The sequence below is a fragment of the Kryptolebias marmoratus genome, linkage group LG17 (genome assembly GCF_001649575.2).
Source record: "Kryptolebias marmoratus isolate JLee-2015 linkage group LG17, ASM164957v2, whole genome shotgun sequence".
Classification (NCBI taxonomy): Eukaryota; Metazoa; Chordata; class Actinopteri; order Cyprinodontiformes; family Rivulidae; genus Kryptolebias; species Kryptolebias marmoratus.
This window is the reverse complement of record NC_051446.1, coordinates 11,749,494-11,775,698: the sequence shown is the minus strand read 5'-3', so window position 1 is coordinate 11,775,698 and position 26,205 is coordinate 11,749,494. Positions and strand designations below refer to the sequence as shown.

At 41.3% G+C, this 26,205-nt stretch overlaps 2 protein-coding genes across 4 annotated transcripts in view; one reads left to right on the top strand and one right to left on the bottom strand.

Moving 5' to 3' along the window:
• Nucleotides 1-5,137, bottom strand: part of cpped1 (calcineurin-like phosphoesterase domain containing 1) — a 46,936-nt gene extending 41,799 nt beyond the window's left edge. For 2 of the 3 annotated variants that reach the window (XM_017416053.3, XM_037980848.1), the window contains exons 1-2: nucleotides 4,860-5,137; nucleotides 1,126-1,344 (exon numbers count right to left, since the gene is read on the bottom strand). In XM_017416053.3, the coding sequence (XP_017271542.1) occupies nucleotides 1,126-1,344; nucleotides 4,860-4,926 (286 nt within the window). In that variant the 5' untranslated portion in view covers nucleotides 4,927-5,137. The remainder of the gene's footprint in view (nucleotides 1-1,125; nucleotides 1,345-4,859) is intronic. The other variant, XM_017416052.3, reaches the window with a different exon arrangement.
• A 4,766-nt stretch (nucleotides 5,138-9,903) lies between these two features.
• Nucleotides 9,904-26,205, top strand: part of shisa9a (shisa family member 9a) — a 66,640-nt gene continuing 50,338 nt past the window's right edge. The window contains exons 1-2 of the mRNA XM_017416221.3: nucleotides 9,904-10,821; nucleotides 12,530-12,636. Of these exons, the coding sequence (XP_017271710.1) occupies nucleotides 10,307-10,821; nucleotides 12,530-12,636 (622 nt within the window). The 5' untranslated portion in view covers nucleotides 9,904-10,306. The remainder of the gene's footprint in view (nucleotides 10,822-12,529; nucleotides 12,637-26,205) is intronic.

Below are 26,205 nucleotides of genomic sequence, written 5' to 3'. Positions count from 1 at the left end.
GGATTTCCCCGGAGGAGCTGGCCCAAGTGGCTGGGGAGAGGGAAGTCTGGGTCTCCCTGCTTAGGCTGCTGCCCCCGTGACCCGACCCCGGATAAGCGGAAGATAATGGATGGATGGATGGATGATATTTAGAGTGTGTGTCAGCTGCAATATTTTTTGGATTTTTGTATTGCAAATAAATGAAATTACATCAATCTTTCACAACAGTTTCAGAGAAAAGAAATGGAAACAGAAATCTTATACATTAAAAAAAAAGAATCGATGACAATCAAATGAGTAGATCGTAAAGCTGGGTAATAAAAAAAAAAAATCTCCATTATTAGGCTAAATGCCGATTTAAGACATCTCAGGCCATTTTATGCTTCTAAAGTTGTGGTACTGAGGTTCTCAGTTACAATGCTTCAAAATTCTGTCAATTAATTCGGCATCAATGAGAGCGCAATCAAGAGTCTGCAGCTTACATTATAGTGTGATATTATATGACAATCTCATACTTCCTGTCAGGCCTTGATATTTATGCTAAATAGCGTTCCATTACATGCATACAAATGCTTCACTGTTTGGCACACCATCAAGTACCACAAACATGTCAAAGTAATTATGTGCCTCCTTCCTCACCTGATTTAAGACCTACTGCAAACTTTTGCGTCCTTCTCAAATAGATTTAGAATGAGTGATGACAAGGAACTCTTTAGGAACAAACAGACCTAATATTTGTGCAAACATAAAGATCCTAACAGGCTCATCTTGATTCTCATTTCTTAAGTTTTCTCGGATTAAATTAAATTATTGAACGTGTTCCACATTTGATTTATTCCTGGGGAATATTACTTACATGACAACTGGAGGCAGTATACATTTCATGTACATTTCCATTAGATGACATTGCTCAAATAGCATTAACAGAAAGAGACATGCATTGATTTTACAAGTCGCCTCCAACCCCTTATACCTGTAGCACAAGGGTAAAAATCAATTCTGCCCAAAGCTTTCAAATGACAACCATATCTCACAACAACACTCGAAGATTAGAACAAAAGCTTTCTTAGAAGCAGTGCCTGCCTGGCATCTTGTACTGCTGGAGTCAAACAGTAACATTTAGGTTGGGCTACGCTTCAATCCTACCTGGCATGGCATGGACCAAGTCGCCGCAGAGAACCATGAACCTCGGCCGAGGTCTCAGCTGGTTAACGGCCTCCACGGCCTGTTTGGTGAGCTCGACTTCCTCGGCCCATTCGTCCCCCCCTCCTTCACTGTCCCCTTCCCTCCAGGCCTTCATCAGGCCCAGCTGAGGGTCTGCTGCTTGGATGAAGTAAAAAGGTCCAGTCCACTGACGCTCCTCATCTGGAAAAGGAATAATTTACTGCAGTTATAAATAGATTCGAACATAATTATGCTCATATAATGAAAAGTAGCAGTCCTTAAAGGAATGCACATCACCCGCCTTCTTGCTTGCCAAGGTTTTAAACAAAGGTGTTGCATGAGCTCTTGTTATATATGTATGTGCTGGGGATGACTCTCAGCTACTACCACACCAAATTTCAGCTCGTCTGCAAGAATGACTGAGTTATACAGTAGTCACTTTTGTATTTGCCTGTGGTGGCCATCTTGAATAAAGTTGTGCATTATTACTAAAATTAAAAACATGTATGATGTCAAAAAAATCATTGCATCTTTTCCCAACAGAGCACTTTGCTCTTAGACTGCAGGTTTACTTGTGGTTCCTAGAGTTTCTAGACATAGAATAAGAGGCAAAGCTTTCAGTTATCAGGCTCATTTTTAAACCTTTTTGATAAATCCCATAGTTAGCTCAGAAAACTTAAAGTTAATCCTGCTTCTCAGTTCTGCTTCCACAGACTCTGGCTGCCAGAGGACATGCAGGCACATTTCCCCAGTCTGTCTTTGACTCCGTTTACAAATTTATAATTATTGCTGCAATTTGTTCCAAGTTTTTAATTCCCAAAGAAACTACACCTGACCTAACACTTCTGTACTTGTTTGTGTGTCTTTCCTGTTTTCCAGCCTGCGGCTGTTGAGGCAGACGGCTGCCCATCCTAAACCTGGTTCTGTTGGAGGACTCTTCCCGGTGAAAGGGAGTCATTCCCCTCTACAGTCGCCCTCAGGATGGGGGATTGGGTCAAAGTGAAGATCTATTGGTTTCCTTAGATGACTTTTTACCATTTTGAATTTTGTAATACACCGAAGTTTGACTGTTTTAAAACTTGGTATTTCCCGATCAAGATTTAGTCCCTGATAACGATCTGAGTCAGTTAAAAACAAGAATCAGCCAATACAAACTCTCAATCCCATACTTGCAATATTTTGCCTTTTAAAATAAATGAATGAAAAAACTGCACAGGCTCATGATTATTATAGATTATGACCGAAGTTCGGTGAACCATTGCTTTTGCATTTTAAAATACTTCCACACTGAAGACATGTTGCCACATTACATCACATTGGCTGCTGTATTATAACTGCCATATGGCAGCCATACTGCGGCACAGCTGACGTAAAACCATGGACAGCGGGTCAAGAGATCGGGAGCAGTGCATGGCAACTACTCCAATACGATCAATGAAAAACTCCTTAATTGGTATTGGATCGGGACATCCCTACTTGTACCTGATTTTAACACAGTTAGATTTAAATGTAGACTTGTTTCGAACCAAACTGGATTACATACAATTTGATTTGGACTTGTTTTTTTTCTGTATAGTGCCCTGAGATGACTCTTGTTGTGAACTGGCACTAGATCGATACGCTGAATTAAAAAGAACATCACTGCATTAGCACTGAAGCTAAACAAGGGATGCTGGTTTGGCTCTGTGATTCATTCCTTGAGTCTGTTTAATTGTTTGAAAGTTCTGTGATCGGGAGTTAGAACTGGGGGACACGAGAACAAAAAAGGCAGAGGTGAAGCCTGTGCTCCCTTTACGGGGAAACAACGCTAAATAGTTAAAGAACTACATGTTTATATATTCCCAACAATATACAATACGAGGGCCCCACGATCTGATCACTTTCAAATATTCATTCACAAGACAAACAGCGCCTGCTTTTCTACGTTAGGAAATAAATCAGACACTCACTGAAGCTCGGCTGCTGGTAATGACAAAGTATTACTCAGAGGACAGAAGTGAAAACCAGCAAAATGATATGGAAATGAAGTCTTGTTGACTGAAATGGACAGATGTTAAAAGCAGGTGTAAACAGCAGCTTTCGGCTCCACTCGTTAAGGAGCGCCGTCGTTATGCGCTGCCGTTGCCGTGGAGAGCTCGCATTCAGCACAAATTCCCCTCACTCTCGCTCTGCAGGGCCCAGTGGCTGTTCAGCATCCTCTGTGCTTAATATGCTCGCCGTGTTTCACTCTCCCAAATGAGTTTATGATAATTCAGTTCTCCAAAGAAACTCGAGCAAAGATAGGGGGAAAAGAGAAAGAGACAGACAGAGACCATCTTGCTCCCGGAAACAATGATCCCCCTCTGTGGAACTGGCATTTATGAAATCACGAGTGGAGACGCATTCTTCTTTTATGATTAGCATCCTCACCTCTTCAACCCGGTCGCTTTAAAGAGCCCTCAGTCCAAACCAACCTCGTCTTGATCTTAACCTGATGACTACACACAGGGGACCGTGGTGAATGTTGCCGCCAACAGTGAGGGCTGCTGATAAAGTTCTCCCAGCAGCCAAGATCAGTGTAGTACAAAGCTTAACAATGATGTGCATCTTATTTTGTTGATGCAGTCCAGTGACGCATCTCATTGTACTTCATGAGAGGATTCGAGTTAGGCCAGGCGGCTGATTTTAAAACCACAATAATGACGATAACTGAGCCTGACCTAATGTTTGGTGTGGTTGTAGCTGAGACTGTTCGACCAAAACAGCTAAACCTTCAACTCTTCTCAGCATAAGATGATCTTAGTTTAAACCTCATAAATGAAAGGCGGTGGGCGATATGCATAACTACAAGGAATACAAAGGCTCTAAATCGAATATGACATACGCAAGAATATATTTAGGAAAGCCCTGCTAAGACATGCATACACTTTGACACAAAGGTGTACAATATTTGCAATACAGTTTATCAATATCCATGACAACAAGCAACCTATTACAAAAAATACGGTGCTCATTTTTGGTGTCAAACTATTTTAAGATAGGAGATATGAGGAAGCAGTACTATCTGGCTACACTCAGGCAAAAAAAAAAGTGACTTAAAAAAGAAATTGCACCCCCTTTTCCAGGTGTTGATGCAGTCTTAACATAACTCTCTTTCATCTGAGTTTTTAAACTGGGTGGTTTCCAGCAGGGGGTGCTAATGGGCTAAAAAGACAGGATTATTAATATGAAAAACATTAGTGAGCAACTTGAGTGAAAGCTGTAACACACAACCACTCCCTTTGTTGGTTAACTTCGAAACCTAACACACAAACAGCGACGTCTGTTAAATTAAGGGGACATTTAACAGACATGAAGGCAAACTTTAGACTCCGCGTGTGTCTCCTGGTCTGAATTACTCCTCCACTCTAAGTAATCTAAATTGCAGTGCAAGGAACTCGTTAATAACGCAATAAAAACAGCAGCGACATTCAGTTTAAACTCGAATCGAGTCTTGATTGGTCGCTGAAACATACAGCCACGCTAGCTGCTCGTAATTTATTCCTTCCCCCCCCCCCATTAAGCTCCTTGCCCCTTCCACCCCGTGACTGAATTAACCAGAACGAGTTACGAGTAAATGTTGTCAAAAAAAAAAACATGTCAGCGCAGGCACGAAGTTGTGCAACTGCCAAGTTAGCGCGTTGGGTAACAAGTTAGCCGGTGAGCTAAAATAAGTAAGCTAACAAAGAGTCCGATACCTTCGGTAAGTCCGCTGAAAGTCCGACTTTTTGCCCTGAGGAATATATCCTCCTCGCCCTCGGCCATGTCTCGCACTGGTTCGGCAGCTGTCTGAGGGAAAAGCTCACCCCGCTCGGACTGAGAGCGGCTCTGGGGTCGCTTCCTCCAGCTGTCCCGGATGTTTAGCTGTCCCCCCCCTGGCGCCGCTCGGTGATCGATTAGTCGGCCTGTTTAGTGAGTCTGCGGGACGGTCGCTGTCAACTCTTTCCATTGAGTTACTTTGCCCCTGCAGCAACACACAGACTTCTCTAATGAGACACACAGAGAGGAATGTAGCCTCTATAAAAGCTGCACCGCCAGAATACCCCCCTTTTTTATTTAATAGACTGCTTATGAAACCAAAACATGCTCATGCTAATTACAAATTAAAACCAGGTGTGACAGAGGAAGGCATGGCAGGCTAGGCTGGTTTGGCTTCATCGTAGTTTATTTTTTTAATTTAAATTTTTCTGTCTCATATTGCTCCTTTTTCCATCCCATTGTTCTTTTGGGGGATCAAAGTAGCTATATTCATGTCTAATTCTTTTATTTTCTTTGTCAATTTTGCATCAATTCTGTGTGGCATAGGCTATGATAGTTTTGTTTTATTGAATCTCTATATTATTTTTATTATGCTTTTTATAGTTGTGATCATTTCCTTCATTTATATGATTTGCATCTCATGTTGTTCATTTAGTTATTGCCTGCCAGTTATGAAAGGTGGGCGATCATGTTACCTTTGTCTGTGTGTGTTCATTTGTCTGCAGGGTGTTAGCAAAATATCTCATGAATCGCTGGACTGATTTAAATGAAGCTCTCAGAAGGTCATAATTCAAGACAGCCACCACAGCTAACCAACCTTGGCAAACATGAAAAATGTCTATAACTAAGTCATTTTTACAGATATTGAACTACAGTTTGGGGTGGTAGTAGCTGAGAGTCTCCCCCACCACATATTCTAAGTGTGAACATATCATGCAATATCTCTGTTTAAAACTTCAGCGTGCAAGGCGATGGATGATATGTGTTCCTTCAAGGAGTGTACCTTTCATTACTAATGTTTAGTAGCTGTCATGATTCCTAGTTTTTTGTGCTTTAAGTTGACATTTGGTTTTGGGTTTTCCTATTTCACCTCTTCTGTTGACCTCCTCTTTTATTTTGTAACATCTGTTCCCTTGCCTGCCTTGCCTTTCTCTGCCCCTAGTTTGTAATCAGCACACCTGTTCTGTACGCCTTATCGCTTCCTCATGTTGTCTTAGTTCCACTGTTGTTCCTTGGTATCCTTTATGCCTTTATCTTTAAGTATTATTTTGTGTATCCGGCTTTTATGTTGCTCTTTGTTTGATTCAGCATGAAGGAGTCGCTTCAGTTACGCTGCATTTGAGACCTCAACACCACCTGACCTGGTTACACGGCAGTAGCATACAATTAAGATGTTACTGGGGGAATTCTAGAGGCTCCTTCACTGTTTAGGTCCAAGTTTTAAGTATTAATCACAAGCTGTAATTACAGTAGCGAGATATTCGGCAGAAATCAACACGTTCTGTTCCTAAGATCGAAGCTTTGAAACAAAGTGTCTGTATATCCTCATCTTTTGGGTTTTATCATCCCCCCACAGCTGCCTGTTCACATTAGAAAGGACCTTGGTCAGAGCCTGGAACCTTTCAGGACCATGGAGAGGGACCGTTGTTCTCTCAAGGACTAAGGAGGTGAACAGGAACTAAAGTTATCTGGTTTCTTTGATACTTCTGATGTTAGACAGATGTTGACATTCAATATTGATGCTTCTTGACAATGTCAGTACCTCAAAGCACTTTTTAAAATTACAAAATCACAAACCAAGTATGAATCAAGTAAAATTTAGTTTGTTTCACATATGCTTTCAATTGTTTTTGTTTTTTTACTTCTTTGCAATCAGTCTCCATGGCAGCTCACAGTTATTGTTGATGTTTTCATGTTTCACTTAAGCTGCACATGTTCAGGTTCTGTGTAAATTAGTGCATTTTTCTGTCTGACATTGTAGATAAACTGTTAAATGTTCTATGTAACGCAGTGGTGCCCAATCCTGGTGCTGAAAGGCCACTATCCTGCATGTTTCTATTGTTTCTATTGTGTTGAAGCAGGTAAACATCTAACACGTGCAAGATAGTGACTCTGGAGGACAGAGATTGGACACCACGGCTACAAGGTTTTAAGCAATTATTTGTTTTTAGGGTGGATGTTTTACAGTATAGATCTCAGTATCAAGAGCACAATTGCCTAAACATTGAAACAACTATTCACTTAGAAAACATCAAAATGTGCAGCACAGTCATAAATACTGTGTTACTGTGTGAACTGAATTTATCCTGTACTTTACACTGTATAACAACAAAAAGGTGAAATGGGGAAAAAAAGCCTGCAAAACATGTGCACATACAAAATTAGATTTTGTCCAAACGATCTCCTCTCTGGAGTTCTGTAACTCAGACATACTTCACAGTAGAAACATTGTTTAATCTTTAAACTATCCACAGAAAGTTTGACTTTTTATTACTGAACTGGCTTTTTGATAGCTTTCATGTATTTTACCACAATCACAGTTAAAATGTTATCATTTATGAAGGTTTTACCACGAAATGCTCAACTTAAAGTGTGACAATTGCAAACACTTGTTTTAATATCCACAAACCTTACACTTCTCATACAGATTACACATCAAAACTTCGGTATTTTTGTCTTCTTACAGCCAGTGTCTGTCACTGTTGTAGTACTTGGAAGCTTTCTCTCAAATTCCTCCAGAGCTCAGAGTGCACACATGCATACCTGTCATTGACTTCCATTGTATCTGAGCTCAAAATGTTCTCTTCAAAACTGGAGGTGAAGGGTATTTTTAACTTGTCATATCTCCTACATAAAACACTGAAGTCACAAAAAAACTGACAACTGTGACCCGCAACACTCTTGGCAATGTTTTCAATATGACTTATAGCTTTTGCACAGGCAGTGTTAGGTTTACTTTCTAGTTTGCATTTTTGTCAGGGAGTGACAGACTAAAGCTCAGTGGTTGCCATGGTAACCCCTATGAGCCACTGGCAGCATTTATTTTGACCTTGGCTCTCTTTAGACTCTATCTACAGTCAAAATATCAAACCATTGCATTTGTTTAATTAGAATATTACAAAAATAAGTCCCAAATCACTACTAGGATTTATAGGAGAAATTTGATGAATGAGTTTGTTGCACATTTGTTAAATTTTATCCTAATATGCATTGTTTAGCTACAAAACACTTGAATGAGGGCTCAGCCTTAAAGGCAGATATAAAGCAACAACATCAGGTTTTTAACAGATACCACAATGAAACCTTCACATTGCATCATTTAATTTTTATTCAGATTAGACATTAAGTTTGATATGTTTCCACAAAGAAGAGTAAAATAGATATGGCATAGGGATATTTAATTTCTCCTAAAATCTGAAAATATTATCAAAAGTCAAAACAAAAAAATGCCCTTTTTATTGGATTAAATGTTCTCATGAATGAAATATGTGCAAATGTCAAATAAACCTCCGAATATTATTATTGACTATATACAAAATATTAAGCTGAAAAAAAAGGTTTTTATTTAAAATGAGGTTTTTTTAATTTAATTTTTTTTTTTCCGTCTGGAACACTCACTGAGGCTTAGAAAAAAATGTACTTTAAATACATGGATGGTCAAAATCCCTAAATTTGATTACTTTCTCTGACAGTTATTCACTTTAAAGGTACTCAAGGAAAACCATGAAATCAAACATAAAGATTTCCGTGAACCTGGTCAAACAGTTCTGTTCAAAAGAGTTTACCCCAGTAGCTTTCCAGATATCTTGATATGCAATTCTGAAATGGGCGTTCACTCATTGTAAACAAAGAATCAGAATCCATTGAAAATCATGTGGAAGCTTAAATGAAATGATGGACCTGCATCATGCTGGCTTCAGTCTATAAATCACTTTGACAGAATCAGACAAGAGTAGAATCTTAGAGAAGATGTTTAGGTGGAAATGTAAGAGTTTATCTGCAGCTCAGTGCAAAAGGAAATGGAAAGATCGAGTAAGACGGCTGTCGAGAATAAATATCAGGGATCAAACAGGGTGGTGGAATGGAGACTGGCATTCAAATACACATAGGTTTTTCCAAAGTTCTTTCAGACGGGCAACATGAGCGTTTCAACCTAATCTATCTTTATATCTGCATACTTTACTCAAGAAATCTGAGCATAAATAGGTACCAACGCATCAGACTTCTCAATTTAAAACAACTCTTCCATGGACCTCTCCATTGTTGAACTGTTCCCTGTCACTTCAGCTGTTTCTTTAGGCAAACAAACATGTGTGGTAGGTGACAATTGCTGACTAAGTTTGCTTACAACTTTTTTATTTAAGTAACGTTAACCACTGATGAATTGAAAAAAGTAGAAGGATTTTCTTTCTTACATTTCAGATAGTTTTTTGACAGATTCCAAGGAGTACCTATAAATTCTGAGAAGCAGTTTTAACATGAGAGAGACTTCGTTTTCCTAAATATGTTAATAATATGGAGTAATTTGAATGAACAAATGTGATAAAACCAGCACATAGATCTTTATATGTCAGTACTCTTTTTTTTTCCTGTTCGCACAACAAACTTGGACAAGAAGAAAAAGATCTCAAGCTAAAAAAAAAGTCATTGTCATTACTCCCTATTTAAAAAAAAAGTTGTTCTGGGAATCTCTACCAGCCATTAAGCTTCTGGTGCTTTCAGGATTTTAAAAATATTGCGCAAAAAAAAATTGCTCAACATTTGGCGCCTTCACGTATTTCCTGGCATCACAGGATTTTGATTTGCGTGTTCTGGGGCCTTTATCATAATATTTCATAATAAAGGCCCCCCTCTCCATCTCTTCCCTTCTCTCTCTCTCTCTCTCTCTCTCTCTCTCTCTCTCTCTTTATCCTCAGCACTCTCCCTCCCTCCCTCCCCCTGTTTTTTCCTCTTCCTCCTCCTCCTCTCCTTTTTGCGCACCAGGCTCTCCCACCCTCGGCTCTTCTATTCGCTCTCTGCGCTCCCAGCCTCTGTGTGGCTCGTGTCTCTGCCTCCTCCTGTGCGTAAGAGCGCACAGAAGGATATGTAAAGTGATGCTCTCCTGAACAACGCGCAGTCTGCGCCGCCCTGGAAAGGACGCGTAAATATGCGCCACGACGGAGTCCCTCAGGTTAAATCAAGTTCGACCCGCGGAGATACTTCTGTTCTTTTCCCTCCTTTGTGAAATCTGTCGTTTCGCCTTCCTGGACGATGACGCTTTGCTGAAGATGCTCGTCGGCGTGGATGACGGCGCGTTGCTCTCCGGGTGGATGTTTCCGGACCCTTCCACCTCCTTCCCAAGTGCGTCTGTTTCCGCGTGAAGTTGAACGGAGGACGAAGCGCAGCGATGAGAGGGAAATACTTTCTCCTCGCCTTCTTGCTGCTCAAACTTATGGCTCTGGTGTGCAAGGCGGACGGGGAGCCCGGACTGCTGGGGGGCTTCGTTATGATCGCCACCTCCAACGGCTCCCGGGAGGAGGAGAGCGTGTCCGAGGAGACGCCGCACACCGAGGACAAATGCCGGGGCTACTACGACGTGATGGGCCAGTGGGACCCGCCGTTCATCTGCAAGACGGGCAACTACCTGTACTGCTGCGGCACCTGTGGCTTCCGCTTCTGCTGCTCCTTCAAGCAGTCGCGGCTGGACCAGAGCGTGTGCAAGAACTACGACACCCCGGTGTGGATGAAGACCGGGCAGACGCCGTACAAAAAGATGAACAAGATGCACGACAGCACCAGGGACAAGACGAACTTGATCGTCTACATCATCTGTGGAGTTGTGGCCATCATGGCTCTGGTGGGGATTTTCACCAAACTGGGCTTGGAGAAGGCGCACCGACCCCAGAGAGAGAACATGTACAGGTGCGTCTCTGCACGCTGGTGTTTACATTCAGTCACGCGCACGCGCACGGACACACACACGCGCTCAGACCTGCAACAGTACGCACAAGCAGGGAATCGGAGCGCGCAGCATATGCTCCTTCGCGTCATTAAAAACACACCCAGGCGCGCTTTAAATGCGTTCAACGCATCTCTCTCTCTCTCTCTCTTACACACACGCACACACACACACACACATACACACGGACCGTGGTTTCTAGGCAACCAAACTTCTGACATCTCCTGACTCTTGTTTGGTAGTTGTGGGGCGGCAGCAGCACGTCAGCTCTCCACTGGCGGAAGTGCGCCCCGGTGTGTGTTTTGTTACTACAACCTGGAGACTGGCGCTTTCCTTCAAAGTGTGCGGCAAAAAAAAGCACAAAACAAAGCAAATCCCTTATTTCTCAGTTCAGTTTGCTGCACCACGCAGCTTCATAGAGAACATGCAAGCTTGATGAATAAACTGGATACATTTCTGAAGCTGCTGCCCAAAATTCCAACATCACCTGTCTTCTGTAAAGCCCAGTAGTAATTTGGGATTTGCTTTTCTAATAATCTAAGATGACAAAATCCTGACGTTTTGAGGTATAAAGTAGGGCAGCACAAAATAGATCACACTCATCATTATGACAAAGGGTTGATTCTAATTCATATTGCAATATTAAACTATAGTATCGCGCATAGGAATATCTTGCAGCCACGTGTAAAACTGGATAAGTGTAAGGGGCACCAGGATCAAAACAAATGTTAAAGCTGCTGCCAGTGACTCATTAGGGTCACCATGGTAACCACACACCTGTGTCTGTCACTTCCTGACAGGCAGACAGAAAGGCAGACCAGAAAGTAAGCCTCAGACAGAACGTCACTGTGCAAAACCTACAAGGCGCGTCGAAATGTTTCTTGAACTACGAGCCTGGTTGTCACACGCTCCAATTTTTTATGCGTCTACAGTGTTTTATGTAGAAGATACGACAAGTTAAAAAGACCCTTCACTGGCTGTTTCGAAGAGAAAGTTCTGAGCTCAGATGCAATGGGAGTCAATGAGAGTTTGGATGGGCGGTCTCTGCACTTTGTGGGGATTAAAGATTAAGCCACACGCCCTATAGAGGTGAGAGGCACACCGGGTGAAAGGAAACACCAATGCCTACGCTGCGATGTATAAACGGTCTCAGATGTGTGAAGTTTGTGGGAGTAAGGAGAGTTTGTTTAGCAAAAAGTTTGGAAGCGTGATATCGTCACCTAAGCTGAACATTCTGTTGTGAAATCTTCAAAAATCCTAAAACTGAAACGGCGACTGTGCAAAAACAGTAAGAGCTATCAAAATGCCAGTTCAGACATGTAAAGTCTGACTCTCTGTGACCCATTTACACTTTGAATGATGTTATACTGCGAAATCCATGTGAGCTACAGAGCTCAGGGCAGAGTTTTCTCACTCATTTTGGCCATGTGGTGTATTTTTAATCATATATGTTTTTTTTCTTAGGTTTTTAGCAAATTTCATCAATGCCGTACAATGTATTGCTACTAAAAGTCATAACACATTTTTCTTATTTGACCGTTTTTATGTATTTATAGTTTTTTGTTGTTGTTTTTAAGGCTGTAAAATGAAGTATTGTGACAGAAATGGAAGAAATAACAGTCAAATCGTAATAAAATAAACTGCTGCGCGCCTCTCTTCCTTGTCTGGCAGGGCCGTCGCCAGCGTGCTGCAGGGCGGGTGTCCAGGTGAGCAGTACCGGGGCGAGGAGGCCCTCGGGATGCATTCGCAGCACTATGTTTCCAGGACCGCGAACCTCCGTGAGTTTTTAAAATTTTTTTTAATTTTTCCCGGGAGATGTGAACAGCTCATCATCATCTTGCTGTGTGCAACTCTGAGCAGCATATTGAAGTGTGGGAGGGGTGTGTGCGCGCGAGTGTGTGTCAGCAAAAAGTTGTTAATTGAGTGCGTTCGGGTCGGCGGTCGCCGTGAACTCATCTGGAATGACGCAAGGATGAGAAAATTAAGGGACTGAATCAATCATTCCAGCTGGATTTAAAAAAAAATTCTTTTATGTTATTTATTTGTTTTTTTTTTTTCATTTAAGAGTATCATGCAGCGAGAACGCGCACATCTCCGATAAACTGTTCCCGCTTTAAATGACATCACTTGGTTTTGTTTTGTCTCACAGTGGGCAGATACCCATTTATTTCACAGCACGGCGTTTCGGCTGCTTCTAAAATCCAGCCCATTATTTAAGTTTTTTTTCTTTCTTTCTTTTTCCATGATGTAATGAGAGGCAGAAAAGAGGAAAGTGGGAGTGTGCGCATGAGTCGGAGAGGAAGAGGTGGTGTGGTGTTTTATGTGTAGGGTTTTTCTTGTTGATTTATTTGAGGGAGGGGGTTATAATACAAAGCATATGAATGCGATCTATTTCTGCCGTGTCCTGTGGGCTGCTACAGTACCAAGCTTCTCTTGTGTGTGTGTGTGTTTTTGTTTTACCTCTGAAGATCAAACATGGGAATACGCACAAATATGCTCAGACCAGACTGCAGATATGTTACAAACGGGAAAAAGATAAACCAGCAAGAGCATTTAGATTCCTTTAAAGTTGCATCATCAGCCTGTATTTCCTGTGCCAAAATGAAAAACCAAATTTGAATCTTTTTCAGACAGAGACAAAGAGGAGCGCCCTTCCATTGCTTTTTGGATTTAGATTCCTGTAGCTGCACTGCATGTGGATAGCTTCTTCTTCCATTTCAAACCCTGATAAAATAAAAGGACAAGTTGACTCTGTTTTTAAGGAACATTTTATCACGGCTGGTTCATGAGAGCAGGTGGGGCGACGCTGTTCGAACAAAAGCAAAATAATTTGCCCCCAAATAGTAGTTCCTTCTAATGAATAAGGTTGTTTACTGACTTATTTACCTTGTCATGTTTTGGGGTTGTATTAGCTCGGTGGCCAGAGCCGTGGTCTTGTAATTCTGCAGGTTCGAGCCCAGGTTGCACCCCCAATCGTTCGTGCGAGTCGGCTCGCTGTGGCGACCCCCGCAGAAGGCAGCAGCCGAAAAAGAAGAAGATTAGCTTGCTGTGCTTTTCAGCTATTTTGACTCCTAAAATAGGAATTTCAAATAGTTTTTTGGGATTCATTTCCTGTTTTCTTTTAAACTTATTTGCAGTTATGGGGCAGGACGGATCAACACCCGCATAGATTTATCACATCTCCCTGTTGGGGCTGAAATAAGTCCTCCCATGAACACGTTCTGCTGGTTTTAGCTCCAGGATTGGCCACCACTAACATGAGATCTCACGAGATTTTATCTAATGCAGGAATGGCGTGGAGTGATGAACCTGCTGTGTCCAGCAGTGGAGAGTTTCTGTTCAAATAATCCATTTGTGAGGCTAAAATTAGAAGAGAACTGATCAATCAAGCAGCATGGAGAAGACGGGCTGGACACAGAAAACACAGAAAAGCTCAGGAAAGAGGGGACATAAACAACGGGACATGGTCCAACATGGTCAGCCATTAATACTTTGCTTTCAGTGTCTGTAGCTACGCTGAGACCTCCCACAGGTGGATCTTATTTAACTAACGAGAGGAACAGCATTTCCTGTGAATATACAGCCTGACGGCTGAGTGCTGAATGACTTGGATGAAATTCGCAGAGGAAGCTGAAACTGAGTTGAAGCAGACTTCTAGCCAAAAGCTAAAAGAAGCAGAACACGAGCTAAACTCTAAAAGGAGCAAAACAGAAGCTAAAAGTCAAAAGTAGGAAAACACTAGCTAAACGCTAAGAGTACCAACCTTTTTTGTTGTTGTTTGTTGCAAAACGTTGCCTTAAATATAAATCAGCAAAAGGTTAGCTAAAAGCTTAAAGTATCAAAAGGCTAGCTAGGAGCTAAAAGTAGAAACATGCTAGCTAAAAGTAACAAAAGAGTGACTAAAAGGTAAAGGTAGCAAAAAAGCTAGCTAAAATCTAATTGTAACACATAGGTAGCTTATAGTTAAAAGTAGCATAATGGTAGGTAAAACGCTAAAGTTGCATAAAAACACCAAAAATAGAGCAAGTAGCTTAAACAGTTTTAACAGAACTGAGGAGTTCTGAATGTATTTCTATGGGGAATATATTTGTAAATAAAGTTTAAAATTTTGAAAAGTATAAAAGTTACCAACACAAACAAAAAATCATAAAACACTATTCCTGATAAGATCGAACATTTTGATATAGGAATGGCTAAAATANAGCACCCATCTCCTGAAGGAGCTGAACGTTTTGATATCTGAATGACTAAAATAACAGAAAGTATGCTGAAGTAATTAAATTACAAAAAGAAGTTTGTGGTTTCTGAACCACATGGTTAATGGTTTAAAGCAAAAGGGTGAATACATGTGCACCACTTTTTCAGTTTTATATTTTTTTTAGAATTATTTACCATTTCCTCTTTTAACTTTGTCAATCTGGAGGTTTTGTTTCTGTAGAAATATTCTTTACTGTGTAATCTGATTAAAAATCCAATGAGACTTGACGCTGTCAGGCAAAAAAACTGAAAGAAGAGCCTACTAAGGAGGCGGTGAATACTTGCGCAACTTACTTCTGTGTATGCGTTTCTCTGTCTGTGCCTTTCGGTAGGAGGAAAGAGTTGGTATGTTACACAGCTGTGTAACTTAGTTTAAAGAATAAAAATACTCCCGTTTCAGGTGAGAAAGAAAGATCTCCCACCCCTGTCTAAACTGATTATTGGAGTGATGCAGCGAGGCGTGCGAGACACGACCACAATATTTTCCCTGCTAAGTGTCACAAATTGCATTTTATTTTTTTAATTAACTTATTTAAAGCCGCTGCATGTAGGGCTGACTTGTTACTTCCCAGGCTTGTATAGACCTACTTAGCCTAATTACTATATTAATGAGGCTTTTGAACGTATTTAGTCTGTGAAATTCTATCAAATATGGCTCTGGCTAACGATAAGGTGCCATTACCTCACTCAGCATGAAGCACTACACCCACAGACTCTATACAATTCACAAAGATGGCACATCTCATGGAAAATGGGGGATAAAAAAAAGTTGTGTTTTGTTCACAGTTATAATTAATTTTCAAGCATTCAGGGAGCAAAAGGAAATTAAATGACACAGTCGTCGGTGTCAGCGTCCACTCAAACTTCCTCTTTTTTTTTTCCTGTCCTTATTATGGGTGAGATGAGACATGGCCTCTCACCTGAAGCACCCTGGGGGACATGGCTGCAAAAAGAACAAAAAAAAAAAAAGGATTTTTTTTTTTTCGTTGGCAATGGTGGAACCTGCTCTCGTGAACCCTCTAATCCTCTCGCTCGTGTGTAATCATGTGGAATTTATTAACCTCCGCGATCCGAGAGGTTCCCGGCACACGACCACCTGATTGCTTTGTGTCCCCCCCCCCATCCCCTCCGATTTATCACAGCTGCCGGAGAACAAGGAGGAATTAGATATGGATTTACTGGGTGTGAACATGTTCTCTTTATTTGAAGTGATTAGCAGAAGGTAAATAGACTCTAAAGGGGGAAAGTGGGCTTTTTACTGGTAGCGCAACTATGGCTGCAAAGGATCGATGGGGCGGAAGAAGAGTGAGAAAGGAGGGAATTACAACGTAAAGATATGCTTGGGGTAAAGCTACTTATTGGAATTTCAGAAAGACCCAAAATATTGATGGTAAATGTATCCTGAACCCTCCTGAAGCCCTCAAAAGAAAGAGAGACAGAGAGAGGCAGCCCTTGTAACTTAGGGTCAATTTGACCCGAAGGCCACGGTAGAGTTAAATTAAAGATGTGTAACCTGATGCAAGCCACCAGTCAAACCGCCTTTTTCCAGGCATCACTGAATCTGGTCTGGCAGGTTTGTGTTTCTTGCGACAGAATGTTTTGACTCGTGACTTTACGATCTCCGAGGCGCCACGTGTCCTCAGCCAGGGGCCCCCTCCCCCCCACAACACCTTTCTGTGTACTTTCCGTCACATCTTCCAGTCGGCCAGGCTTTCGGACTTTCGTGTCATTCGAAATCCACGGACTTTTGTCGGGATTCTTTAAGAGGGGCTGAAAATCCAGCGTCTCTTCTCTTTCAGCATCAAAGGGCAGAAGGGACGGAGACACAAGAACTGGCGGAAACGGGGGACGGATAGAAGGAACGGCGCAAAAGCGGGGAGTCGAAGGATCTCAGTGGCAGCTTCCAGATTAATGACAGCGGTCGTTCTTGAAGCACGGAGCTTTCTATTTTAAAGCACTTTTAAAGCTTCTCTCTTCCATAGATTGACATAAAATCCTCTAAAAACATCAGGACCTGTAACCATTTCAATCAGGGCGCTTTTAACCAAAGTTTTCAGCACGCTAATATAGAAGTCTTCTTCATTTGACAAATTTTTACCCAATGCCAAAAGGCAAAGGTGGATGATAATGTGTCTGTTAACATAATATCTCATAAACCACTGGACTGTTTTTTATGAAACTCTCAGAAAGTAGTCATTCAGTGTACCTCTACAACTGATTACCTTTTAGGGTCAGTCCAATTCAAGATGGCTGTCACAGCCAACTGACCTTAGAAAACACAAAAATGTCTATAACTCAGTCAATTTTACAGATATTCAGCTAAAATGTAGTGTGGTTGTAGCTGAGAGTTATTCCCAGCACATACTCCAAGTGCAACTCATTTTGTGTAATCTCTGCCTAAAACTGAAGCATTAACCCTTGGAGTCAGCCCTGTTTGTCTGTTAGGAAAATATCACATTAGCCACAAGATGGATTTTAATAAAAACCTTCAGACAATAATCACTGGATGTACATCTACAACTGATTAACCTTTGGAGTCAGTCCAATTTAAAATGGCCACCATACCTAATCAACATTAGCCGACACAAAAATAGCTATCATTTTGTTTATTCTACAGATATCGAGCTAACCTTTGGTGTGGTAGCAGCTGAGAGTCAATTCCAACACATTCCCTGAGCGCTAATGGATCTCACGATATCACATGAGATTGTGCAAAACGTCAATGACAAGGTTTGACCAAACTGGCCTTAACGTTGTCATTTTTCAGCACAAGTTGATCTTAGTCAAAAGCTCAGGCACTATGCATTGAAGCAAAGAATTCTGGGCCTTTAATTTAAAAATCATCTGCCCATGTTGTTACTGCACACACTCTCATCCAAAAAATTTGCAATGAAAATTAATTGAAAAAAAAAAAGTTGTTTTCCCTGTGAATCACACTGAACACATCCTCCTCCAATATTGTCCTTCTATGTTCTGTAATTGTCAATTTGAGTATCGCGCTGAAAAGCTTTAGGTGGGCAGCGCAATTAGTTTTGTGAAGACTGATAAAAACACTTAGGAAAAAAAAAATCCACATTACTCTGTGTTCACATCTCGGTTTGTTATTTGCCAGCTTAATTATCTCTGCAGTTGTTATAATCTTTGCGTGAGCATCTAGAGATGGGAGGGATGAAATCTTAATAGGTTATTGCTTCGGAGATTGCACAGAAATGAGAAAAGGTGCCGCCTGCAAACTGCTCCGCCTGGTGATGGTGTGTGTCTAAGAGTGAATGGCGGCGCGTGCGTGCGCTCGGCGTGTGGATGTATCGGGTAAATGTCTTTTTACGCCCAACACAGGCCTGTCAAAGGAAGTTGTACATGCTTCGTTAAAAGTAGGTGACTGCGCGACCTTGTCTTCCTGGCTGTCATCCGAGTCTTCAGTGTGTCACATCTGATTGCGGGGTGTCAGAGCGGAGAGACGAGCTGCAGCTCGGCCCGAAGACACAAAGCAAAAAAAAAAAAAAGGCGGCTGGGAAAGAGACAATGACGGAGCTGTAGGTAGTCGTCTGTGAGGCTTCGCTCCAGTCGAGGCTCCGTTTGAAAGTGGCGTGATTCTGTCCTTGTGTTCAAACAGGGAAGACGAGCACAGCGTAGAGTCCAGCCCTGACTTTGTCTTTCAGGCTCACAGCTTGCTGCTGTGACTTTCATTACATATAGTGGAATTTCCTTCATTCATTAAGGAAAATGTTTGCCACATTCTCTGGTTAATGTGACTTTGCTCTGACCTGGCATTGCTTCTGGACCACAGGGGACCAATTCACAGTCCTTATAACCATTTGATGTAATTTGCTTTTTTTGTTTTTGTTGTCACGCTGTTCCCACTTTGTTCTTAGAACAAAGTCTTTTTTAGCTTTTTCTTGAAGTGTTTTCATAGATAGACAGACAGAGAGACAGACAGATGGATAGTTAGATAGATAGTACTCTTAAGGGGCTCTTAACGTATGTTGATTGACATAGCAAACTGGTCTGACCGGTTTTTCAGCATCCACACTGCCAAACTGCATTTGTACTGCTAACGTATTGTCTGCCATGATGCATTCCTCTTTGAACATGTGCAAACAAAATACACTGATCTGATCTTTTTTGGTATTAGCCTCTAGAACTCCTTCTAAATGAGTCCTAGATGCTCTCTTAAAACCTCTAAAACTCTTCCAAAGTTAAGCTGAAGACCAACGTCACAGCTCGTACTACAGCGTCCTCTATTATTGTTGTCATGTGCATCAGTGATGTGGGTGCATGGATCGCCGGTCGAGCGTTGTGCAATTTTAACATTCCTCTGGTGGTGCGAAAGCAAAAATATAGGCCCCTATAGCTCCTGGATAGTGGAACTAACAATCCTTATAACCCCCAGAGAGTCTGTTTTTCCCCTTATTTTGTCATGATGACTTTGTTTAGTTGCCTTACTGGCAATGTTTCTTTGCTTCCACCAGTGATTGTTAGGGTTTCGTCTCTGGCATTGTTAGTTTTGTAGGTTTGTAGCTGAACCACTGGGCTGTTGCTTCCCAGCAACAAGGTTGCAGGATCGCTTCCTGACCTGGGGCCTGTCTGGGCGGAGTTTGCTTGTGCACACATGTGTTTTCTCCAGGTACTCCGGTTTCCTCCCACAGGCCAAAACCATGCATGTGAGGTCAATTGTAACCTAACATCCCTAGGTGTGAGTGAGAGCGTGAACGGTTATTTGTCTCCATGTGCCCCTGTGATGGCCTCTCGCACAGTGACTGTTGGAGATAGGCACCGGCTCCCCACTAAGCGGGTAAAGAAAATGGATAAATAAATGTTTTAGATCATAATACGCAGCCGTCATGGATGATGAAGCTGGAGTGGGACCAGCGTCAGTTTTAGGTCTATGTAAACAAACAGAACACTGCCTTTGGTAGAAAATAAAAACACCTTGCAGATACACTTGTTGAATCACATAGTTCTTACCTTGCTGCTGTATGTTCAAAAACTAATTTTTTTAAACAGGTTTAGCTGTAATTAGTTCTTTCAGGCTTAAAAGAAAGGTCAGGTGACATCATGACTGTGTGCGGGAGAGTAGCCAGAACTTATCATTTCTAGAACGCAGACTTTGGTTCTCATGTTGGTCCCAGATAATTCCAATCATCCAACTGTATTATGGAAGGTGTTGTAGTTTGAGAACCCCAACATAGTAGTGAAGCTTACATGGTGGGAGTATGTAAATTTCACACAGAAAGGCCCAGAGACCCAAGTCTTCTAAGTGGAAGTCAGACACCCGATCCTGAAACCAGATGTGGACATCATTCAGGCTTTCAGACTCTTTTCTCGTTATTACTTTGAAGCAGAGTCTAAAAAAATTGAAATGTGTTTTCTTCTTTTGTGAGGACCATAAAGTAATCAAATGAGAAGGTTATCTAGCCACAGAAATAAAAGTGTCATGTTGAACTTCTTTTTTTTTTTGCATCGGTTTGTAAATGTTATGCTTTAACGTATTAAATGTATCAATCTGGACCGGGAGGTCTATTGCAGAGTTCTACGTGAGATCAGATGGCCTCATAAAACCTTTCATTTTGACTACCTCTGAGGATCTACAGAACGCCTAATTCTTGTATTTTTTAATTTTTTCTAAGTAATTTGGTGCATTGGTACCAGATTAAATCCAGCTACAGGGAACAACAAAAAGAAGGGACAGTAAGTTACAGGCTCCGATTCTCCTCCTCTTCCCCTCTGGAGACTCATTCCTGCACCCCCGTCTCTCACTAATTCTCCTAATGTGTGGCCCCTCTGCTGCCCTGGGACGCTGTCAGACTCCTGCTTATTAGGGCTCCGGGGCCACCAAGCACTGAGCAACGGCAGGAAACTACTCAGTGCAGGCGGAAAGGGATGTTGGCCAAACAGGTGTCAGCACGGCTCGAGCACAGGAGAGAGACTCAGACTTAGAAACGGGAGGAGAATAGAAGTGAACATGTTTTAGAAAATGAGAAGAATTAAAATCCAGGGCAAAAGAATGTTTTTAACTTCTAAAATCAAAGATTTAGCCTGTAAGAAGAGAGTGAGCTGTTTCCGTTAGAGAGCACAGACTTCTTGTACTTGTTTTCCAGTATATGTTCCCCATTTTGTTCTATTTTTAGGTTTTGTGTACACTACCCTGGATATTTCTTAAACAGATTGTTTTTCTTTCTCTGTTTACATGGTTTTAGCGAAAATGCTGAAAACCTTGAGTCGTATATCAACATCAAATTATAGAGAAAGAACATTAGGCTAAAGATATTTTTTCAAACAACTGTAGCTGTTTTTTTGTTAAACCATCAAGAATTTCTTCTCAGCTACTAATCTTTTCAGCACCCGATCAAAGTTTACTGGCTACAAGAACAAGATAAAATGAGACAGACACAAAATAAAACAGTAAAAACTGCGCCATTGTTATTTTGGTTGTTCGTTTTTATCTTAGAAGGGTTTTTTTTAATCTCCACTTTGGCGAGCATTTTTAAAACGCTTCATTTTTTTCTCAGTTTGCCTACGGATAAGAAGCGCAAAGGCAGCAGAAAACCTCAGTTTTTCAAAGTATCCAGAATCGTGGCCTTAAAGTCTTGCATCTTTCAGTGTGGGATTTTTCAGATCCTCATTTTTGTATATATTTTCATATATTAGAAAAGAAGAGAAGATCTTAACTTCAATAAGCCGAACACCTCTTCTCACGAATATTAATCTGTTCTCTTTCTCAGGACATCACATCTTGGATTTGGCAGGTAATTACGCCTGTGTGTGTGTGTGTATGTGAACGTTCACGTCTGTCTTCAGCTACGCTGCAGAAACCTGCATCTTTCTGCGTTTATATGTCAAAAACTTTAGTGAAATCCTGAGTGCGTCGTGGAATATTACATCCATCCATCTCGATTTATTTCAGTCACATTTATGTAACACTCTCTGACAGTCACGGGGATAAATACAGACCTCCTATCTGTATGTTTGAGCAGGTGGTTATCACCACTGGTTTCTAATTAACTGCAACACTAACTCTTCTTAATCGCCTATTCAAACTAATGAGAGCAGCTTTTTGCAAATATTGGAATATTTTCTGCCGGATGTGTTCACGCAGAAAATTTTAATTATTCATATTAATAGGTATAAGCGGAGTTTTAAAGCTGAGGGATTCATTATTTTGGTTGCGTCTGTATTTCTGAAGGCGAACGGATCAATGAATACGGGCTTATATGAGTCGGTGCTGCGGAGAAGCTTTGGAGAAAACCGCTGTTTCTTTGAACAATAACAAGCTTACTGTCTGAAGCCAGCTGAATCTTATAGCTGGATTATAAATGTATTTAGGATCCCTAACATGTAAATGTGTTAACACTGTGTAATATTCTGTGTTAAATCCTTCATAATCTGCAGCTATTCTCCCACAGTTTTCCATCTTATACTTTTTATAATGGCTAAAAAAAAGCTGTTTCGGAAGCGCCTGATCAGTGGAGCGACTGCATCCCCCCCCTTTTTTAAAAAGTGAACCTAAAACTTATTGTTCAACTTTCTCACGTTTGACCCAAAAAGAAATTTCTCCCTGCAATCAGACAAGTGTGTAAGATTTGTATCGACTCAGACTTGACCTTTTGAGGTTTAAATTAAACCTTAATCCTTCCACTGTGGGCTGGTTCAGTTCAACTCATCTGTCGGACATAAATGCTTTAATCCAGAGATTCTCAAACTGTCTATATAAGCATGCAAACTGGCCATGCTTTCATTGCTGAGAACAGCACCACATACACTGTGGTTTGAACGTCTTTTCAATATATATTTGAGATAACATGAATAATTTTTCCTCGCTGTTTTACATCTTTTGTTGCTAGCAGGTCCTACAGAGGCTAGTAGCCGCTTGCACATTGATTAACCATTGTCCAGTTCCCACAGGAGTTCTCAAAATACTCTCCACTGGGTTTTTGTTTTAAGTAGTTTCCATTCTGAGCCAAGATCACAACTTGTTTAAACCACTTATCCTTTTTTGATTCCCTGTTTTTTAGCTTTACATACCAGCACAGATTATGGTTAACTGCCTTATTATTTAACTTGTATATTGTTGATACCAGAGTTTCTTCCGAGTACCACTAGAAGGATCTCGAGTATCCCCAGTGGTACTTAAACCACAGTTTGAGAACCATGGCGATAATCTACTTAAGGAGCAACTGTTAACAGGTCAGAAAAGTTACATTTAATGTCATTACACTGACAGACTGAGAAGAGAACATAGATGAAAGAGCCGAACTGAAAGGGAGAACCAAGATCAAGAATCTAAAAAGTTTTAATGACATTCAAATCTAATTTTTGACATCACGTAGGTGTTTGCATTTAGCCGAGATTAGGTAAAAAAAAAGTGCTCCTAACCAGGAAATTGAAATGGGGACATTTAACTTTTCATGGCTGGGTGCATTCCACTGAAATAAGTAGCTACGCAACATTACAGTCATCTGTAACGTTATAAGACTGTAAAAAGTGGCTACAATTTGTGATTAGATTTGTCTCTTCCTGACATTGCTCTCCCATTTTATAACACAACATGGCACCCGTTTTCAGTCTGAGTTCTTAAAGGCACTGGATGTGTAAATATAAAAGTTTGGGCACCCACAGTTCAGATTTCTATTACAGTAAATGAACTGTGATTGAAAGGTTACCAGGTTGTAAAGCAAAAAAGTAAAGATGCAATAATTTGTTACTGATTTCAGCAGATATACTTGTTCCTTAAAATAATCTAGGGAAGAGCCATATGGCTTTAAACTAACATCATGATATATTGGGAAGGTTTTGGGATACACATCAAAACATTACATAATGCAATGTTTTAGTAGCTGCTGTAAAACTCTGTTTTACAGTTTTACTTGTAAGGGCCGTGGCACTTCTTTACATAGTTCATTGTGGGTGTATGCAGGGTTTGTTTGCTCACTGCAGAAGCCTTCGCCTCTTCATTCACACACTATTAGATTTTTGTTTAAGTAGTTTGCTAATATTTATTGAATTCACTGTTCCTCCCCGAGGAAAGGGTTCCCGAAACATTTTATTGGCTGCAAGAAAGCACGATCAATCGGTCTCCAGGTGTTTTTTTCAAGAAGTTCAGCACCAGTTTTTGCTCTTTGCTTCTCCCCAAAACTTGGTAATTAAGACATATAAGAGGTTCGAGTCTGATTTATAAAGGGGCCCTATTTGTGTGTTGCTGCACTTTTAAGGAAAGCTCAGGGAGGGAGCACATTTGTGAACCTCTTTTCGCTTGTTGCAGCCTTATTACTCTCCATTCCAAACACACACACACACGCTCTCATCACCAAACAAACTCGGGGCAGCGCTCTTCGGCGAGTCAGCTCCACCTGTTTCGCTCTCTTTTTGCCTGCAGGCCTCAGTATGGCCTGGCTCGCTCAGCAACTTGCCCCGAGGGGGTCAGGACACATTGGCTGCCTCCCTTTTTCGCTCACCCTCCCATCTTCGCACATGCATATGGACGCGCACAAACAGTAAAAACGCACAAACTTGTGGACATCCTGCCGGGCACTGGCCCATGGAAACGGGGACATGTGGCTGGCCTTTGCGTCACAATTTTGGGCTCCGCTGACAGATCTTGTGTCTCACTGCCTGCCTCCAAATTACCAGCCTGGAACGGCTTACAAAAACAGAAGAGGGGTTTTATTTTGCACAATTCAGACCGCAGCAGTCGCCCTGCTCTCAGATTTGCTCGGCTTGCCGCCACTTTGTTCTCGTCTCCTAGGGCAGTTGCTGGTTACACAATCAGGTCTTATTTTGTACTCTTAGTTTTGTGTTTTTGTGCAGATGAGACGGTTCTCCAGAGAAATGCGGCAGTGTTGGACTGCTCAGAGAAACGCGCTCAGATATGTACATAGCTTACATTCAGCTGTGACTGGGGAAAGTCTCCAATAGAGCAAAAGTTTTAGGTCCTTGAAGGATTCCGACTACAAGGTTAAAGAGTTTCCTCTGTAATATTTTAGGAACATTTCATTCAGGAAAGGACAAATATTCTGGTGCTGTCAGAGAAAGGATCACAAAGGCAAACTCGTGTCAGAGTCAAAGTGGAGTCAAGGACTGTATGTCGCCTGAATACAAGCGCTGGTGGTGAGACTTTCAAACTGGAATCATCCCATCCACTGCAAAGCACGGTTTTACTTTGAAAGGAGCTGTCATCCTTTTATCTTTTGAAGGAATGGTTTGATATAGTAAAAAAAAAAAAAAAGTCTGCTTGCTTTCTCAGCCAACAGAAAGACGAGTCAATATTTGGTCGTTAGTCCGCAGAGTTACATTTCTCCATGCAGGTCTGACTTTACAGCCGGATTCATAGCAACCCTTTCTTTTCTGGTGAACTTAATCTGTTTTACAGCTTTAGACTGCCATGCTACAGTAAATCTGGATTAAAATTATTCTCTATAACTCTTAAGGAGGTGGGAGCTGGCCTTTGAGTTGGTGCAACGTGAGACCTGTCAGTTTGGCCCAAATTGGGGAAAACATTGCACAGCAGATACAAGTTAAAGTATCAGAACAGACAGGACGAAGATGAGGTGGTGCATTTATCTGTGTTCTTTTTAAAGAATAGTTCAGTCATTTTGAATGGGGGATCTGTGGAAAGGGTATTAAGAGTTAATATCCTACCTGTTGCAGATAGCTCTTTGAACAGCCTCAGTTTGGAGAAACAGTGTAAGTCCGACAGGACTGATCAGCAAATGGATCATCCTAATGCAGCTGTGACCAGAGGGGATTTCAGCTATCCTAAAACAGCAGCATTGTTCAACATTTCCTAGCAGTTCATTTGAATGATACTTTATGTACCTTTACATTGTTGGCAGATTTTATATTACGGGATTATTCTGACAGAAATATTATATTTCTATCATGAGTGCCCACAGGTTGCACCAGAAGCGTTACGTCTCTCTGCTTTTTCAGCTGTTTGCTGACCTCACAATTCCATGTATATTAACCTGAAATGCAAACGGGGTGGCAGTGTAAAAGTTTTTTTTTAAATGGCATTCATTAGATCACCATGCAATTAGTTGTTTTAAAATGGCAGAAAGGAACTTTGGTTTTGGCTGTGTTCAGAGAGGCTTATC